Genomic DNA, 21,000 nt, shown 5'->3' with positions numbered 1-21,000 from the left:
CAGAGTGCAGGAAAATTCACAAATACGTGAAGGCTCAACAACACACTCTTAAACAATGGGTGGGTCAAAGAAGAAATTGCAAGAGAAATTAGTAAATACCTCAAGGCGAATGAAAATGAAAACACAACATACCAAAACTTATGGGACGCAGCAAAGGCAGTGCTAAGAGGGAAATTTATTGCCCTAAATGCCTATATCAGAAAAGAAGAAAAGGCAAAAATGCAGGAATTAACTGTGCACTTGGAAGAACTGGAGAAAGAACAGCAAACTAATCCCAAAGCAAGCAAAAGGAAAGAAATAACAAAGATCAGAGCAGAAATAAATGAAATTGAAAACATGAAAACAATAGAGAAAATCAATAAGACCAGAAGTTGGTTCTATGAGAAAATCAATAAGATTGATGGGCCCTTATCAAGACTGACAAAAAGAAGAAGAGAGAGGATGCAAATAAATAAGATCAGAAATGGAAGAGGAGACATAACTACTGACCTCACAGAAATAAAGGAGGTAATAACAGGATACTATGAACAACTTTACACTAATAAATACAACAATTTAGATGAAATGGACGGGTTCCTGGAAAGACATGAACAACCAACTTTGACTCAAGAAGAAATAGATGACCTCAACACACCAATCACAAGTAAAGAAATTGAATTAGTCATTCAAAAGCTTCCTAAAAAGAAAAGTCCAGGACCAGATGGCTTCACATGTGAATTCTATCAAACATTCCAGAAAGAATTAGTACCAACTCTCCTCAAACTCTTCAAAAAAATCGAAGTGGAGGGAAAACTACCTAATTCATTCTATGAAGCCAACATCACCCTCATACCAAAACCAGGCAAAGATATTACAAAAAAAGAAAACCATAGACCAATCTCTCTAATGAATATAGATGCAAAAATCCTCAATAAAATTCTAGCAAATCATATCCAACAACACGTTAAAAGAATTATACATCATGACCAAGTAGGATTCATCCCAGGTATGCAAGGATGGTTCAACATAAAAAAATCAATTAATGTAATACACCATATCAACAAATCAAAGCAGAAAAATCACATGATCATCTCAATTGATGCAGAGAAGGCATTTGACAAGATTCAACATCCTTTCCTGTTGAAAACACTTCAAAGGATAGGAATACAAGGGAACTTCCTTAAAATGATAGAGGGAATATATGGAAAACCCACAGCTAATATCATCCTCAATGGGGAAAAATTGAAAACTTGCCCCCTAAGATCAGGAACAAAACAAGGATGTCCACTATCACCACTATTATTCAACATTGTGTTGGAGGTTCTAGCCAGAGCAATTAGACAAGAAAAAGAAATACAAGGCATCAAAATTGGAAAGGAAGAAGTAAAACTATCACTGTTTGCAGACGATATGATACTATACGTCGAAAACCGAGAAAAATCCACAACAAAACTACTAGAGCTAATAAATGAGTACAGCAAAGTAGCAGGTTACAAGATCAACACTCAAAAATCTGTAGCATTTCTATACACTAGTAACGAACAAGCTGAAGGGGAAATCAAGAAACGAATCCCATTTACAATTGAAACTAAAAGAATAAAATACTTAGGAATAAATTAAACTAAAGAGCCAAAAAACCTATATAAAGAAAACTACAAAAAACTGTTAAAAGAAATCACAGAAGACCTAAATAGATGGAAGGGCATACCGTGTTCATGGATTGGAAGACTAAATATAGTTAAGATGTCAATCCTACCTAAATTGATTTACAGATTCAATGCAATACCAATCAAAATCCCAACAACTTATTTTTCAGAAATAGAAAAACCAATAAGCAAATTTATCTGGAAGGGCAGGGTGCCCCGAATTGCTAAAAACATCTTGAGGAAAAAAAACGAAGCTGGAGGTCTCGCGCTGCCGGACTTTAAGGCATATTATGAAGCCACAGTGGTCAAAACAGCATGGTATTGGCATAAAGATAGATATATCGACCAAAGGAATCGAATAGAGTGCTCAGATATAGACCCTCTCATCTATGGACATTTGATCTTTGATAAGGCAGTCAAGCCAACTCACCTGGGAAAGAACAATCTCTTCAATAAATGGTGCCTAGAGAACTGGATATTCATATGCAAAAGAATGAAAGAAGACCCATATCTCACACCCTATACAAAAGTTAACTCAAAATGGATCAAAGATCTAAACATTAGGTCTAAGACCATAAAACAGTTAGAGGAAAATGTTGGGAGAAATCTTATGAAACTTACAATTGGAGGTGGTTTTATGGACCTTAAACCTAAAGCAAGAACACTGAAGAAGGAAATAAATAAATGGGAGCTCCTCAAAATTAAACACTTTTGTGCATCAAAGAACTTCATCAATAAAGTAGAAAGACAGCCTACACAATGGGAGACAATATTTGGAAATGACATATCAGATAAAGGTCTAGTATTCAGAATTTATAAAGAGATTGTTCAACTCAACAACAAAAAGACAGCCAACCCAATTACAAAATGGGAAAAAGACTTGAACAGACACCTCTCAGAAGAGGAAATACAAATGGCCAAAAGGCACAAGAAGAGATGCTCAATATCCCTGGCCATTAGAGAAATGCAAATCAAAACCACAATGAGATATCATCTCACACCCACCAGAATGGCCATTATCAACAAAACAGAAAATGACAAGTGCTGGAGAGGATGTGGAGAAAGAGGCACACTTATCCACTGTTGGTGGGAATGTCAAAGGGTGCAACCACTGTGGAAGGCAGTTTGGCGGTTCCTCAAAAAGCTGAATATAGAATTGCCATACGACCCAGCAATACCATTGCTAGGTATCTACTCAAAGGACTTAAGGGCAAAGACACAAACGGACATTTGCACACCAATGTTTATAGCAGCATTATTTACAATTGCAAAGAGATGGAAACAGCCAAAATCTCCATCAACAGAAGAGTGGCTAAACAAACTGTGGTATATACATACGATGGAATATTATGCAGCTTTAAGACAAGATAAACTTATGAACCATGTAATAACATGGATGGACCTAGAGAATATTATGCTGAGTGAATCCAGCCAAAAACTAAAGGACAAATACTGTATGGTCCCACTGATGTGAACGGACATTCGAGAATAAACTTGAAATATGTCATTGGTAACAGAGTTCAGCAGGAGTTAGAAACAGGGTAAGACAATGGGTAATTGAAGCTGAAGGGATACAGACTGTGCAACAGGACTAGATACAAAAACTCAAAAATGGACAGCACAATAATACCTAATTGTAAAGTAATCATGTTAAAACACTGAATGAAGCTGCATCTGAGCTATAGGTTTTTGTTTTGTTTTGTTTTGATTTTACTATTATTACTTTTATTTTTTTCTCTATATTAACATTCTATATCTTTTTCGGTTATGTTGCTAGTTCTTCTAAACCAATGCAAATGTACTAAGAAATGATGATCATGCATCTATGTGATGATGTTAAGAATTAATGATTGCATGTGTAGAATGGTATGATCTCTAAATGTTGGGTTAATTTCTTTTTTTTCTGTTAATTAAAAAAAAAAAAAAGAGAAGGGATAATTGGAGATGAAGGGATACAGACTGTACAACGGGACTGGATATAAAAACTCAGAAATGGACAGCACAATACTACCCAATTGTAATGCAATTATGTTAAAACACTGAATGAAGCTGCATGTGAGGTATAGGTTTTTTGTTTTTGTTTTTTTTGTTTTTTTTTCTTTCTATTATTGTTTTAATTCTTATTCTGTTGTCTTTTTATTTCTTTTTCTAAATTGATGCAAATGTACTAAGAAATGATGAATATGCAACTATGTGATGTTATTAAGAATTACTGATTGTACATGTAGATTGGAATGATTTCTAATTGTTTTGTTAATTCTTTTTTTAATTAATAAAAAAAAAATAAGCAAATAATCGGGAGAACAAAGGTTAAAAATAAATAAATAAATAAAAAAAATAAAGTAGAAAGACAGCCTACACAATGGGAGACAATATTTGGAAATGACATATCAGATAAAGGTCTAGTATTCAGAATTTATAAAGAGATTGTTCAACTCAACAACAAAAAGACAGCCAACCCAATTACAAAATGGGAAAAAGACTTGAACAGACACCTCTCAGAAGAGGAAATACAAATGGCCAAAAGGCACAAGAAGAGATGCTCAATATCCCTGGCCATTAGAGAAATGCAAATCAAAACCACAATGAGATATCATCTCACACCCACCAGAATGGCCATTATCAACAAAACAGAAAATGACAAGTGCTGGAGAGGATGTGGAGAAAGAGGCACACTTATCCACTGTTGGTGGGAATGTCAAAGGGTGCAACCACTGTGGAAGGCAGTTTGGCGGTTCCTCAAAAAGCTGAATATAGAATTGCCATACGACCCAGCAATACCATTGCTAGGTATCTACTCAAAGGACTTAAGGGCAAAGACACAAACGGACATTTGCACACCAATGTTTATAGCAGCATTATTTACAATTGCAAAGAGATGGAAACAGCCAAAATCTCCATCAACAGAAGAGTGGCTAAACAAACTGTGGTATATACATACGATGGAATATTATGCAGCTTTAAGACAAGATAAACTTATGAACCATGTAATAACATGGATGGACCTAGAGAATATTATGCTGAGTGAATCCAGCCAAAAACTAAAGGACAAATACTGTATGGTCCCACTGATGTGAACGGACATTCGAGAATAAACTTGAAATATGTCATTGGTAACAGAGTTCAGCAGGAGTTAGAAACAGGGTAAGACAATGGGTAATTGAAGCTGAAGGGATACAGACTGTGCAACAGGACTAGATACAAAAACTCAAAAATGGACAGCACAATAATACCTAATTGTAAAGTAATCATGTTAAAACACTGAATGAAGCTGCATCTGAGCTATAGGTTTTTGTTTTGTTTTGTTTTGATTTTACTATTATTACTTTTATTTTTTTCTCTATATTAACATTCTATATCTTTTTCGGTTATGTTGCTAGTTCTTCTAAACCAATGCAAATGTACTAAGAAATGATGATCATGCATCTATGTGATGATGTTAAGAATTAATGATTGCATGTGTAGAATGGTATGATCTCTAAATGTTGGGTTAATTTCTTTTTTTTCTGTTAATTAAAAAAAAAAAAAAGAGAAGGGATAATTGGAGATGAAGGGATACAGACTGTACAACGGGACTGGATATAAAAACTCAGAAATGGACAGCACAATACTACCCAATTGTAATGCAATTATGTTAAAACACTGAATGAAGCTGCATGTGAGGTATAGGTTTTTTGTTTTTGTTTTTTTTGTTTTTTTTTCTTTCTATTATTGTTTTAATTCTTATTCTGTTGTCTTTTTATTTCTTTTTCTAAATTGATGCAAATGTACTAAGAAATGATGAATATGCAACTATGTGATGTTATTAAGAATTACTGATTGTACATGTAGATTGGAATGATTTCTAATTGTTTTGTTAATTCTTTTTTTAATTAATAAAAAAAAAATAAGCAAATAATCGGGAGAACAAAGGTTAAAAATAAATAAATAAATAAAAAAAATAAAGTAGAAAGACAGCCTACACAATGGGAGACAATATTTGGAAATGACATATCAGATAAAGGTCTAGTATTCAGAATTTATAAAGAGATTGTTCAACTCAACAACAAAAAGACAGCCAACCCAATTACAAAATGGGAAAAAGACTTGAACAGACACCTCTCAGAAGAGGAAATACAAATGGCCAAAAGGCACAAGAAGAGATGCTCAATATCCCTGGCCATTAGAGAAATGCAAATCAAAACCACAATGAGATATCATCTCACACCCACCAGAATGGCCATTATCAACAAAACAGAAAATGACAAGTGCTGGAGAGGATGTGGAGAAAGAGGCACACTTATCCACTGTTGGTGGGAATGTCAAATGGTGCAACCACTGTGGAAGGCAGTTTGGCGGTTCCTCAAAAAGCTGAATATAGAATTGCCATACGACCCAGCAATACCATTGCTGGGAATCTACTCAAAAGACTTAAGGGCAAAGACACAAACGGACATTTGCACACCAATGTTTATAGCAGCGTTATTTACAATTACAAAGAGATGGAAACAGCCAAAATGTCCATCAACAGACGAGTGGCTAAACAAACTGTGGTATATACATACGATGGAATATTATGCAGCTTTAAGGCAGGATAAACTTATGAAGCATGTAATAACATGGATGGACCTAGAGAACATTATGCTGAGTGAGTCTAGCCAAAAACTAAAGGACAAATACTGTATGGTCCCACTGATATGAACCAACATTCGAGAATAAACTTGGAATATGTCATTGGTAACAGAGTCCAGCAGGAGTTAGAAACAGGGTAAGACAATGGGTAACTGGAGCTGAAGGGATACAGACTGTGCAACAGGACTAGATACAAAAACTCAAAAATGGACAGCACAATAATACCTAATTGTAAAGTAATCATGTTAAAACACTGAATGAAGCTGCATCTGAGCTATAGGTTTTTGTTTTTTGTTTGTTTGTTTTTGTTTTTTTGTTTTTTTTGTTTTTGTCTGTCTGGTTGTCTTTTTTTTTTTACCATTGTTATTACTTTTATTTTTTTTCTCTATATTAACATTCTATATCTTTTTCTGTTGTGTTGCTAGTTCTTCTAAACCGATGCAAATGTACTAAGAAACGATGATCATGCATCTATGTGATGATGTTAAAAATTACTGATTGCATATGTAGAATGGTATGATTTCTAAATGTTGGGTTAATTTCTTTTTTTTTCTTTTTTTCCGTTAATTAATAAAAAAAAATAATAACATTTCATCATTCCCATGGAAATGTGACCCACCCAATTGTGGGAAGTAGCATTAGATCAGATAGCTTCCATGGGGTTGTGACTCCACCCATTAATCCTTTAAAAGAGGAAACATTTTTGGAAAGAGTCCCTTTTTAGAGCCAAGAGAAAGCCACAGCAGAGCCAAGCAGAGCCATGAGGCCAAGAGAACCTTGGAAGAACAGCCAGCGACCTTTGGAGATGAAGGAAAATGCCCCCAGAGGAGCTTCATGAAATAAGAAGCCGGGAGGGAGGTCTAACAGACTGTTGCCATGTTCACTACATGCCTTGCTGGTTGAGAGAAAAATGTTGAACCCATCAGCCTTCCGTGAGTGAAGGTAACCATCTGCTTGGTGCCTTAATTTGGACGTTTTTATAGCCTTTTAATTGGGACATTTTCTCGGCCTTAGAACTTTAAACTAGCAACTTACTAATTTTCCGTTCTTAGAGGCCAAAAAAATTTTAAAAAAATAACATTTCATAAAGTCAAATTTTAAACTTAAAGTTACTCTATTTATCAAGTACTGTGTACCCGGTGTCCTGATAACATGCCTAACTTGGCATCTCTGAAGAATACCAATTCAGCCTGTTTAATGGTATTACAGGTTCAAAAGAGTTCACTATAGCCCAAGTTGATATTACAGAATATAAAATCAAATTGGACAACATATTAAAGTTGTAGTATAAATATGCAAGAATGGTAGAAAATAACACTATGTGGAGCTCTGCTACTGTAGGCTTGTTCCACACCTCTCAGGCCTTTGTGACAGACCCTGATAATAAAAAATGGAATATGAAATTGTTTTAGATAGTAGATTCTAGTCTCAGTATTGTCATAGTCAGCTATGATATAACTGACAACAAATGTAACAGAAACTCATAGAAATTGTACATTTTCATTATCCATAATTTATTTTGGCTATCTAAATATGGGCCCATCTGACTCAGTTTTAGTGAAAAATAGTGTAATAATATCGTTAACTTTGACTTAGCTTTGTTTACGACGTTAATGGCTTATATCAATACATAAACGTGGCATGGGGTCTTTCTGTTTTGTTTCCTTTTTATATTTTGGAGTGGAGAAATGGAGGGCACTTATATTGTTAGGTCTGTTTCAAAAATCAAGCTTTACTCGTTTTTGAACTGTTTAATAAATTCATATTTGGTGGCTGAAATTGAATATTAAAAAAAAAAATGAAGGAGAGTATAAGATATTCACAGCTAAGCAGAAGCTGAGAGTGTGTCCACCAGAGACCTGCCCCACAAGAAATACTAAAGGGAGTCCTGCAGGTTGAAAGGAAGTCAGGAAACGACGCGCGCGGTGCTGGCTGTTGGAACGCGACCACTGCGCTACCTTTCCTTCACTGCGGGTTCTTCCAGGGCGCTCGGCCGGGCTGCTCTCCGGGCCTCCCCCAGAAACTCTCCCTTCGCCCCAGAAGTCCGAGAGCGAGCAGGGGCCCGGACGCCAGGCGCGGGGGCGGGCGCCGGGGCCCCTCCGCCATGGGTCTGCACCGCCGGAGCCGCAAGCGGGAAACCCCCCGGAGGCGCCGGGAGAGTGCGACCCCCGGCACCCCGCGGCGGGCCACCCCCTCAGGCACTTCCTCCCATCCGCGTGGTGTGCGGAGACATCGGATTCTGAAGGAGATCCAGAAGCTTCAGAAGAGCACAGAACTGTTGATAAGGAAGCGGCCCTTCAGCCTTCTGGTAAGAGAAATATGTACTATATTCTCTCGCGGTGTGGACTTGAACTGGCAAGGCCAGGCTCTGTTGGCCCTACAAGAGGGGAAAAAATTAAGAGACAACCACTGAGTTGCATGGAAGGGTCCAGCATGTCTGGTACCTGGAGGTGCTAATCATTCAGAACTACTTTATTTAAATTGGAGGCTTAGAATTTTTCTCTATCCAGATGATTCAAAGCTAAGATGCAGTCTGTAAGGCCTGAATTGCTTCTTGTCCACCTTACTTCTACACTACAACTAACATTCCAAGGACTCCAACTCACATTAGAGGCAATTTACCATGGACCCCATCCTTGGAGGAGGACTTGTACTCCAACCTTTTTCTCCCTGGCTCCACAGAGCTAAAAGCAACCAAGATGGTGATGTAAGACATCCCATTCCCCCACAGAATCTTTGAACAACTAGCAAAAAACCTGGCAAAACAATTAAAGGGTTGAATTAAGCAAGTGCCAAATTAATAAAATGCAACTTTATAAACAGTAGGCAAAGCTTATGGCCGTTTCTAACCTCATATCCTCCCCAGTACAGTGTGGAAACAGCCTGCACTAGAGGAAGAAGAGTAACTGCTATGCGCATACTGGGGTGGCTCCATGTCCGAGTCATTCTATTGACTAGAAGTCTGAAATAGGAAATTTATCTCAAGCTCGACTTCCTAGAACTTGCCTTGCAAGCAGAAGCAAATTGCCAGCAGCTAAAGCAGTGTAATACACAATTTAAAGCAATCTGGGGCAAAGATTGCCTACATTCTCATACAATAGAGTACCAAGGAGAGGAAGAAAGAATAAGGATATATTCTTATTCTTTAGAATAAGAGAACCTAAAGAATAAAGGAACATTCCAATTCCTGTAATGGGGAAATTCCTAAAGTCACATACAAATACAAATCCAGGACAGGAAGTAGGCTTAGATAAGATGGAGAAGATACTCCACATTTGACTCACGGTGATCTTGATAGGAGGTCTAAACTCTAAAGGAAACCACCAGCCAAAGCAGAGCCAATTTGCAAAGACTGTGAAGGGTGCTTTTTGCCTTGGTTTTGTTTATTAGCTTCTGACACTTGAATCTTTGTCATATCACTAGCTGGACACAAATTCAAGGAACAACAGGTCAGGGAATATATCCCAAAGTTAATGCTTGAAAATATTAAAATGTACAGGGTGCAACAAAAGATTATAAAAGAAACAGGAAATTATGGCCCTCCAAAAATAAAAATTCAAAGACCATCAATGAAATGGACCAGACTTTGGGCAAACTAGACAAAGATTTTTAAATAACGATCCTCAATATGCTCAAAGAGATAAAGGAAAACACAGAGAAAGAACTAAAGAGTATCAGGAAAACAAAAAGCAATATAAGTATCTCAATAAGGAGATTGGAGTTATAAAAAGTAACCAAAGAGAAATACTGGGGTTGTAGACCATAAGAACTGGGATGAAAAATTCCCTAGGAGATTTCAACAGAAGATTGGAGCTAGCAGAAGAAAGAATCGGAGAGCTTGAAGACATGATAAATGAAACTGTTAAGGCTGAGGGGTGGAAAGAAAAAAAAGAGTTTTAAAAAGTGAACAGAGCCTAAGAGACCTATGGGACACCATCAGGCATACTGACATACACGAGACTCCTATAAGGAGAAAGGGGCAGAAGAAGTAGTCAAAGAAATAATGGTGTAAAATTTCCCAAATTTAGTGAAAGACATGAATATGCACATCCCAAGATGTGCAAGAGAAGCCCAAACAATCTCTTGCAAATAAAGCAAGAGAACCATACCCAGGACAAAAAGAGAGTCCTGAAAGCTGCCAGAGAAAATCAGCAAGCTACCTATAAGGGAGTCACAGTAAAATTAAGAGCCAGTTTCTCATCAGAAACTGGAGGCAAGAAGGGAATGGGATGAAATACTTAAAAGTACTGAAAGGAAACAATTGTCAACCAAGAATTTTATAACCAGCGAGATAGTCTTTCAAAGATGAGGGGAAGATTAAGACATTCCCAAAGCAAAGGCTGAGGGAGTCATCACCTCACCACTAGACCTGCCATACAAGCAGTGCTAAAGGGAGTTCTTCAGACTGAAAAGAAAGGGACAGTAGATCAAAATGGCATAAGGAAATAAAGACCTCTGATAAAGGTAACCATATATATGGGTAAATAAAAATGCCAGTGCTGTTAAAAAAAAAAAAAAAAGAAAGGAAGTCAGGAGAGAAAGGCTTGGAGAAGAGTCTAGAACTGAAGAGTATCAGTAAAGGAAACTAAAAGGGTACAAAAAGGGATAAAAATAAATATGACATATGTTTTAGTCTGCCACAGCTGCCAGAATGCAACAAACCAGAGATGGACTGGCTTTTAACAAAAGGGGATTTATTTAGTTAAAAATGTCATTCTTCAGAGGAAAGACAGTTAACTTTCATCTGAGGTTTTCTCTTAAATGGGAAGGCACAGGGCAATGTCCGAGGGCCTTCTCTCTCACCTTTTGGGTTCCAACAGCTTTTCCTGGATGATTCCTTTCTGAATTTCCAAATGTCTGGGCAGAGCTGCAAGTGCTGAGATGAGGTATGCAGGGCTGTGCTGCGCTGAGCTCTCTTTTAAGCCTCCAGCTAATTAAGTTCAACATCATTCATCGCAGAAGGCACTCCCCTCAGCTGACTGCAGATGTTAATCAGCCACAGATGAATTTCACATGCTAATGATTCAAGCCCACAGCAACAGAACTAGGCACCATCACCTGGGCACTGCTTTTATAGTAATAACATTGACTGTCAATGGATTAAACTCCCCTATCAAAAGACAGAGACTGGCAGAATGGATAAAGAAATATGATCCATCTATATGCTATCTACAAGAGACTCACCTCAGACCTAAGGGTACACATAGAATGAAACTGAAAGGCTACAAAAAGATTCTCCATGTAAAGAGTATCCAAAAAAAACCTAAGGAAGCAATACGAGTATTAGAAAAAAATAGACTTTAAATGCAAAGCTGTTAAAAGAGACAAAGAAGGACATTAAATATTAAAAGGGGCAACACACCAAGAAGAAATAACAATTATAAATATATATGCATCTAATCAGGGTGCCCCTAAATACATGAGGCAAACACTGATAAAACTGAAGGGAGAAACAGATGTTTCTACAGTAATAATTGGAGACTTCAACAGACCACTCACACCAATAGATAGAACATCTAGACAGAGGATCAATAAGGAATTAGAGAACCTGAATAATCTGATAAATGAACTAGATCTAACACACATACACAGAACAATGCACCCCAAAAGAGCAGAATATGCATCCTTTTCAAGTGCCCATGGATTATTCTCCAGGACAGACTGCATGGGTCACAAAACAAGTCTCAATAAATTTAGAAAGATTGGAACTAAACAAGACACTTTCTCTGATCATAATGAATGAAGCTGGGAATCAACAACAGGTAGAGGATTGAAAAATGCATAAAACTATGGAAGTTCAACAACATACCCTTAAACAATCAGTGGGTCAAAGAAGAAACTGCAAGAGAAATCAGTAAATATCTCAAGATGAATGAAAACTACAATATAACATTTCAAAACTTATGGGATGCAGAAAAGGCAATGCTGAGAGAGAAATTTTAGCCCTAAATGCCTACATTAAAGAAGAGCTAAAATCAGAGCCCTGACTGCTCACCTGGAGGAATTAGAAAAAGAAGAGCAAACTAATGTCAAAGCTGCAGAAAGGAACAAATAACAAAGATTAGAGATGAAATTGAAGAAACAGTAACAATAAAAAAGAGAATCAACAAAATCAAAACTGGTTCTTTGAGAAGATCAACAAAAGCAGCAAGACCTTAGGTAGACTGACAAAAAAATAAGAGAAGACCCAAATAAATAAAATCAGAAATGAAAGGGGAGGTATTACTACTGACCCCACAGAAATAAAAGGGGTAAGAGGATACTATGAACATCTGTATGGCAACAAACTAGACAACTTAGATGAAATGAATAATTTTCTAGACACACCCCACACTGGCTCCAGAAGAAACAGAAGAGCTCAATAAACCAGTCACAAGTAAAGAGACTGAAACAGTCAACAAAACATCCCAACAAAGCAAAGCTCAATACCAGATGGCTTCATAGGGGATTTCCACCATTCACTCCAAGAATTAATACGATTCCTACTTAAATTCTTCCAAAAAATTGAAGGGGAAACACTATCTAACAAATTCTATGAAACCAACATCAACCTAACACCAAAGCCAGATAAAGACACTGCAAGAAAGGTAAACTACAGCCCAATCTCACTAACGCATTCACAATCCAAAAATCCTCCACAAAATACTCTCAAATCAAATCCAACAGTACATTAAAATTACTATACACCACAATCAAATGGGTTTTATTCCAGGTATGTTGGGGTGGTTCAACCCAAGAAAACCAACTAATGACAATACATCATATTAACAATCGAAGAATCATGTGATCATCTCAATTAACATAGAAAAGGCATTTGACATTTGCCTTGCTAGGTGTATACCCAGAAGAACTGAATGCAGGGACATGAACAGACATTTGCACACCAATGTTCATAGTGGCACTATTCACAATTATCAAAAGATGGAAACCAGGTATCCATCAACCAATGAATGGATAAACAAAATATGGTAAATACAAACAATGGAAAATTATGCAGCATAAGAAGAAATGAAGTCATGACGCATGTGACTACATAGATGGACCTTGAGGATATTATGTTGTGCGAAATGTCCAGACACAAAAGGACATATATTGTATGACCTCACTAACATGAACTAAATATGACTTACAAACTCATGATGGTGTTGTGTCTAGAATGTAGGTCACCAGAAGATAGAATGAGGGCAGAAAATGGGAAACTGATGCTTAATTTGTCCAGAACATGTAATATGGTTGAATTGTAAATGTTTGGAAATGTATGGAAATTACGGTAGCACATTATATAGCAAGTGTAACTAAAACAATGATATGTGGGTGTGACTGGTTGAAAGGGGTTGTTCAGGGTTGAGTATGTTACTATAAGGAAAGCCAAAGGATGAAATATGGGACTTGATAACATAATGAACCCTCTTCAGATTGAAAATGTTCTAGAATTGATTGTGATGATGAATGCACAACTGTTTATATACTAGAAGACACTGAATGTACATATTAGATGGATTTCACAGTATGTGAATTTAGCTCAATAAAACTGCTTTAAAAGATAAAAAATTTAAGAAAAAAATTTTTAAAGTAAAAAATTAAGAAAATCAAAAGACAATTTCCAAAAGGCAAAGAAAATTCACCACATTAAATAACAAATAAAAATGCTGGACAAAGTAAATTCACCACAAGTCATTCTGACTTTAGTCTCCTCAGGACACCAGGATTACAACTGCAAAAAAGGCAGTGCAAAGACTGCTCATTTTCTACTGTACAAAGGAGGAACTATGGTAGCTTCGACCCCTGGGTGCCCACCCATCTGGCTCAGAGTCCCCAAGAGGATTAACACAAGGAGCCCTAACAGTATATACTATCCTAACCCTGTCCAGTCTACCTGGAACCCCTGCTTCCACTCCCTACTCTAAAGGGCTAGATTTCTACACATGGCTTTTGTCCATTCACCAGACTTGGTGGCAGGCCAGTGCTCAGCTCCTCCAGCCTTCAGGACTAGGAAGGATTCTGAAGATGTCTTGGCTGTATAAAACTAAGTCCACGGAGTCCAAGGAGCAGCAATACCTTCAAGTTTAACCTGCTCTCCCAGTTCATATTATCATCTTGACCAATCCAATGAGACTGTACACATATCTTTCCCCACAATGGCCAGGGAGGAAAGGTGGAATGACTCAATTCCTTCCACTTCCTTAAGTCCACTCTTCCCTTATTTTTCCCTCTATTTAACCAGCTCTGCTGCACTCCCCCATCAGTCTCTACTCTTACAGCAAAAGAGCTTTAGACATGGAATTGATATACTATAATTGCATTACTAACAACATTTAATTTTTTAGCCTGTTTTTTCATCTATAAATGAGGACAGTATTCCTGAAGAAAGATACCACATGATCACTTCTAAATACTCCACATGGTCACTTCTAAATAATGCAAGGCCACTAAAAAAGTTCACTGAGTAAATAAACTAATGAATCTAAAACCAAATTTACAATGAGCAAACTCTGGTCAATAAAATCTCCTGTTTCTGACTCTCTCATCTAGAACAACCCTGGTACACCATGCAAAGCCCCATGTCCACATCCTCAGGGAACCAGAAGATTCAGCATCAGTTGTGCCACGATGCAGAACGGAAAGCAGGACATACCTGGAAGGAAGTGGGAATACAGACGAGGTTCAGATTCTCTTGCTTGACTCTTTCAGCTGTGGAGACAGGAGCCGTTTTGGTGGGTTTTCATTCTTTTCACTTTATTTTTATTATCACATTAGGTCTGTTCAAATCCAACTGTGAGGAAAACGTCTGTCTCCCACTGACAGCTGCCTTTCATTCTGTGTCCCCACCCATGGTGAAAAGCTGGTGACTGCCCTTCAGGCCCAAGACAGGAACTCTACAATGCCTGTGGAGGTTAATATTAACCACACAAAGTGCACCATAATGTTTGCTACTATTATGTCCAAGCAGTATTCTAAGAACTTTGTACATACAAACTCTTTTAAGCCTAACAACCCAAAAGGTAAGTTATGATTACTGTTCCTATTTAACAGATGAGAAAACTGAAGACTGGGAAAGTGAAGTAACTTGCTAATTATGCAGCTAGTAAGTCTGCAGAGCTGGGCTATGATGCCAAGCAATCTAACATCAATCTTAACTAGTACCCTCTATGGCCTTTTCAAGGAACTAAAGCTTTACTTCCCTTTTCAAGGAACTAAAGCTTTACTTCCGTGTTAGTGAAAAAATATATAATCATTTGTAGGCCCCAGAACAGTAATTAAAGGAGGTTTATTTACTCTTTATTAATTTGTTCCATGCAGGAAAGCGTCATTTAAAAAAGTTCAAAACTACCCTATTAACTATCTTTTGTTGAGGTGTATTTTGGTTAGGTTTAGATACCACTATTATGAAATTCACAGTAATTCCTATGATCTAAAAGCCTCTGCATACTAAAGTCAAAAGACATACAACACTAAAGCTCCTTCTTGGCCAATAAGAAGATTCCAGAAGACATCACACCAGCACCTCAAACGCTCCTGAAGGACCAAGTGTTCAGGGAACTGTCCACTTGGTAGCTAGAAGCAGAGGTCACGATTCAGGTCAGGCTTTCCTGTGGTCTCTGTTCTTACAAACAAAAGCAGAGCAGTAAAACCAGTTGAGCTGCCACAGAAGCTGACAATCCCTGAGCCTTTCATAAGCACAGTTGCCCCAATCAGAATGAAGTCAGCACTGAAAGAACCAGCCACCAACAGGAGACTCATATCCACCCCAGGGTCATGGACAGGGCAAACGCCAAATCTGTCCTCAATTTGTCAGCTGAGATTGCCTGAAGAACGTGCAAACTTCAGTGGGCAAGCTCAGGATCCCTGGGACCCCAAAGAACCACTGATAGCAGTGTGACACAAAGATGATTAGAATTCTGTTAAAATCTTACCCTAAATCAGCTCTCCCCTCCAGGTGAGCAGAGTCCACAAGGCCAAGGGCAGCCCTGAAATTTGGTTGAAGAGGCCCAGGAAAGCCTCTCTCCAGAAGAGAACAGAAACACTCAACTGACCTCACTCTGCACTGCCTGAACCAAGGAGGGCAGGTACTAAACCTATGTCCCCAACCTCCCCAACCTTTCCTAGCTCCCAGCTCCCCATCACTCCACACAAGCATTCAGGAGACAGAACAGGAACACACCTATTCGTTGTACAGCATGGACAATTGTAGAACCACTTCCAATTCCCAGGACTTGGTTATCCTGCCAAAAAAGAGGAGAAAACAACATTTTAATTATTATTAATATCAAATTTTACTTCCTCTTCAGCCTATTTCCTAGATCTATGAAAATTAGTTGACGGACAGCAATTCATCATTAACGGACAAGGAAGGTACTACAACTATTTTACAGAAACTTAAGTGTTGAGATTCAACACTGCACTTTATCCTGATAACCAGTGGGCAATGTAACAGTAGAGCCATCCTCTCCATCTCCGACACTGCCAACATCACCACTTCCTCCCTGCTTCACACCAGACAAAATCATCGGCTTAACCACTCACATCACACAGCACACAAGGTATATGCGCCTCACAGACATGGCCTGCAGACAAACACGGAAAGGTTCTGGCTAATTCCAGGCAGGGAATCAAAAGAGAAAGGAAAACGCAGAGCCTGTTGCACACTAACAACAGAAAACTGGGGTTTCAAGTTTCCACGAGAAGGCAGGCGAATGACCACCTGCACCTTTATGTTCATTGGTGGCCTTGCAGGGAACCTCAGGGACATCAGGGCCCCCACCCAGGGGGCCCTCAAAGCCAGCAGGGCAGTTGGGAGAGTCTAAAGTGTTAAAAGAATTGTAACCAAGAAGTTAGGTTTTGAGGGATGATTATATTTCCTAAATCATTTTATCAATATTCTTTTTTACTTTCTGGAATATTAATATAAACAGAGGGAAATGTCCCAAATCCCTGAACTGTAATTCAGCTGCCCTGATATCTAATAATGATTGCAAAAGCCCTTATCTTGTGCCTTCATGATTGTAAGAGCGGTCACTCTCTTTATCAGGTCATTTTCTTAAAATAACTTGTAGGGATAAGACCCTAATGCTAATGAATTTAAATTTGCCATTAAATAGTTTCAGCCTTTTACATTTTCAAATTGCATCTGCTCAACTCCTCCTTTTCTGTTTAGAACCAGCTATTTGAAATTGTATGACCTCATACAACCTTGAAGAATCTATAAAAAATCTTGAAGCCCCTAAACTTCAAGAGACAGATTTTAGGTCACTAGGCAACCTGATCTCCTGCTATGCAACTAGTAATAAACGCTTTCTCTCTTTGAAACCCGTGTCTCAGGAATCGGTCATTTGAGGATGGTCAAAAGAATCCACTGCCTTTGTCTGGTAACAGAAATAAAAACAAAATAGAGTGTTTATGTCTAAGAGATTTCAAATGATGTTGGGAGGTCATTCTGGAGGTTACTCTTAAGCAGATATCAGGGCATGCAAGGCCTCCAGCAACAATGTTCCTGAAAACCCTAAGGATATCCAAACACCATAAACAAACCACAAGATAAAGAATTCAGTTAACTATTTTTTTAACTTTTTTTATTAATTAAAAAAAAATTAACAAACAAAACATTTAAATATCATTCCATTCTACATATACAATCAGTAATTCTTAATATCATCACACAGTTGCATATTCATCATTTCTTAGTACATCTGCATCAATTTGGAAAAAGAAATAAAAAGACAACAGAAAAAGAAATAAAATGATAATAGAGAAAAAAACTATACGTACCATACCCCTTACCCCTCGCTTTCATTTACCACTATTGCAAACTGAATTTATTTTAACATTTGTTCCCCCTATTATTTCTTTTTATTCCATATGTTCTACTCTTCTGTTGATATAGTAGCTAAAAGGAGCATCGGACATAAGGTTTTCACATTCACAGAGTCTCATTGTGAAAGCTGTATCATTGTTCAATCATCATCAAGAAGCATGGCTACTGGAACACAGCACTACATTTTCAGGCAATTCCCTCCAGCCTCTCCACTACATTCAGTTAACTATTTAATCTGAAAGATAGCTGGAGTACCCCCAAATATCCACTGACCATAAACAACCTGCATAATCTTTCCATGTGAAAGCCCTTGCCTGGAAATGCCAAGGTGGGCCAGGATTCGGTTGCTACGTGAATCTGTGCCGAACTGCAATTCTAAGACCCCAAATGAATGCCTTTATTGCCTTGAAGTTTAGTTTGTTATTTCTTGGTTGACAGAAGTAAACCTCAATACACTCAGGCACACCAGCACCTACCCAGACGAGACCAAGGGGATCCCATTTTGCAAGAGCCCACCCCAGAGAACATGGAAGGAAGGCATATTAGGGACATGAGCTACAGACTCATATAGGGAGGCTGTATGACAGGGGCAGAGCACTTCCTGAGTAGAAAGGGAAAGAAAGGCCTCTCACAAAGGCAGAGCCATATAAGAAAGGAGGAAGACACCGATTAGCAGACAAGAGGCAGACCACTAGCAAGTACAGCTCAATCTGATCACAAACAGAAAGACAAGGTCAGGAACCAACCGTCAGGAAGTTTAGTTCGGAGGCAACATCCAGGGAACAACCTCCTGCTAATCTAAGGCAAAATTAGTAGAAACCAAAAGCAGGCAGTTACCAGGAAGTTTTATAAATATTGATACAAATTACACCTCACGACAACCCCTTAAAACCTAGAGATCTACTATCCTTATCTTGGAGATGACTGCAACACAGTCTGGAAACATTTAAGACCCTGAAGTGAGCAAGAGCTTACAGGGTATGTGTTCAAGGAACTGCTGGAGGCTCCACCCTGAATCTAAGGGGTGTGGGCCTTTGTCTTTGATTAGCCTATTTTACAACTCTAAGGATTAAGAGCAGAACATACAAAACTCAGCTGATCTTGGTACCTCAGGAAAGAAGCTGGCAGGGAAACTGGGTACAACTGGGGTGGGGTGAGATGCAAGTGTTTCCTGGTTCTAGTCTGAGGAGGCAGCTTGCAGTTTTTTCATTTAACCAAACACATAGCTATAAAACAATGATCCTGGAAGCATATGCCACCAAATATTAATATAAACAGGTTATCTGGAAAGCTTAAGACTTAGGGCTTCTCTTCCAAGAGATTTCATTTATCTGTCTACTACCAATTCAAGGTATCCAAAACCTTCTGAAATTTCAGTTTATTATCCGAGGCCATGAAGCCAAACAGAGGGCCAGATTATAAATATTACATTATCTCTGTGAATTCTCCTAAAAAATCCTCTCACTAACCAGGAATGCCATAAGCTACACCAGAAAGGCGAAGGTACGGGAGTCACTCCGTTTGAGGTCTCCGGGACCTTCGGCCACTCCACAGGTTACCACACTGGTTCTTTCCGCTTAAGCTATTTCAACGCTCAAGCTTTACCCAATACTAAACCACTTTACACAGCAAAGCGCTGACAAATGTAAAGAACTATCATTACGGGAGACAAGGGAACCCAGTACCACTTTCTAAGTAAAACAGGGGGTGAGAGAAAGCCAAAACGGCCAGGAAAAACGCCACTACAGGGCACAGGTACTCCATTTGGCTGCAAAGTACTATAATTAACTTAATTGGTGATAAATCCACCCGGGCTGAAAGACGCCACTAACAGCACCTGGATCTCACACCTAACAACCTCACTCTGAGGGAGAGCACCCGCCAGACCTCACGGGCCCGCCGGGTCAAGGAGGGAGGTTCGAGCGCCCGAGCGCCGGGTCTCCAGCCTTGGTTCTGCCGGCCGGCACGTGCCACGCGGGGAATCGACTAAGAAGAACTTCAAAGACTCGCGAGCCAGCCGTCCGCAGGCTTGCCGGCAGCCCCAGAATACGACCATTTTCCTTTGCTGACCCAGGCGGCCAGTCCCTTCTAGCCCGCGTCCCAGAGACCCGACACCACCAGGTTCCACTTCACAAACTGTTGGCCGGCCTGAACACGGAGCCTTCAGCGAGCTCAACTTCTGGGGAGCTCGCCCCCAACCCACGATACATCTAAGAGCTGGGGAAGACACCGCACGCCCCCTCCCCGCGCACGTGCAACGGCCGTGCCCAGGGAGCGCACGACGAGCCCACCGAGCTGGGAGCAGGCGCCCCGCGCGGCTCACCCTCACGTGGTTCTCCACAGCCGCGCGACCCGCCAGCCTTTTGGCCTCCTCGGCTTTGGACATCGTGGAAGGGGCAGAGAAGACGCGACCACCACCGCCCCTGCCACGAGCACCCGGACTGCCCGCGCCGCCGTGAGGCCGGGAGTCCGCGCGTCCCAGTGGATGCACGTGGAAGCCCGGGGCGCCCCAGCTGCTCGCGCCTCCGCCCGAGGCCGCGCCCCCGGCCCGCCCGGGCAGCGGGGCCAAGACCCGCCCGTAGAGGGTGCTGAAGGGCCCGGGGCGCTGCATCCCGACGCCGAGCTCCCGCCTCCGCCGCGATCCCGCCCTGGCTCGCCCAGTGTCTGCCCATGCGCATAGCCCGCTCCCACTGCCGCGCCGGGCTCCCCGGGAAATGTAGTTCTCGGGGCCCCGCGGTCCGTAGCCGCGCTCTCACCGGAACTACCAGCCCCACGGTGCTCCGCGGCTGGTGCGCAGTTCGCCGGTTGCCGGCTTCCGAGGCGGGCAGTGCGACCCTGATGGCTGTGGTCTGAGCGTCGTGCCTGCCTTTCTCCTGGGAAGATATGTTTGTTGTTGGATGCATCTCTCTGATCTGTGCGCCCGTGCGGACAGGCGTGTTGGAGCGGACACAT

The 21,000-nt window shown here is 39.9% G+C and overlaps 1 protein-coding gene across 1 annotated transcript in view; it reads right to left on the bottom strand.

The window, feature by feature from the left end:
- Positions 1-20,659, bottom strand: part of RPIA (ribose 5-phosphate isomerase A) — a 57,524-nt gene extending 36,865 nt beyond the window's left edge. The window contains exons 1-3 of the mRNA XM_077134883.1: positions 20,372-20,659; positions 16,399-16,459; positions 14,872-14,927 (exon numbers count right to left, since the gene is read on the bottom strand). Of these exons, the coding sequence (XP_076990998.1) occupies positions 14,872-14,927; positions 16,399-16,459; positions 20,372-20,659 (405 nt within the window). The remainder of the gene's footprint in view (positions 1-14,871; positions 14,928-16,398; positions 16,460-20,371) is intronic.
- Between the last annotated feature and the right edge of the window lie 341 nt (positions 20,660-21,000).

Source organism: Tamandua tetradactyla, chromosome 17 (genome assembly GCF_023851605.1).
Source record: "Tamandua tetradactyla isolate mTamTet1 chromosome 17, mTamTet1.pri, whole genome shotgun sequence".
In the NCBI taxonomy this organism is placed as follows: Eukaryota; Metazoa; Chordata; class Mammalia; order Pilosa; family Myrmecophagidae; genus Tamandua; species Tamandua tetradactyla.
This window is presented reverse-complemented; position numbering and strand designations above follow the sequence as displayed.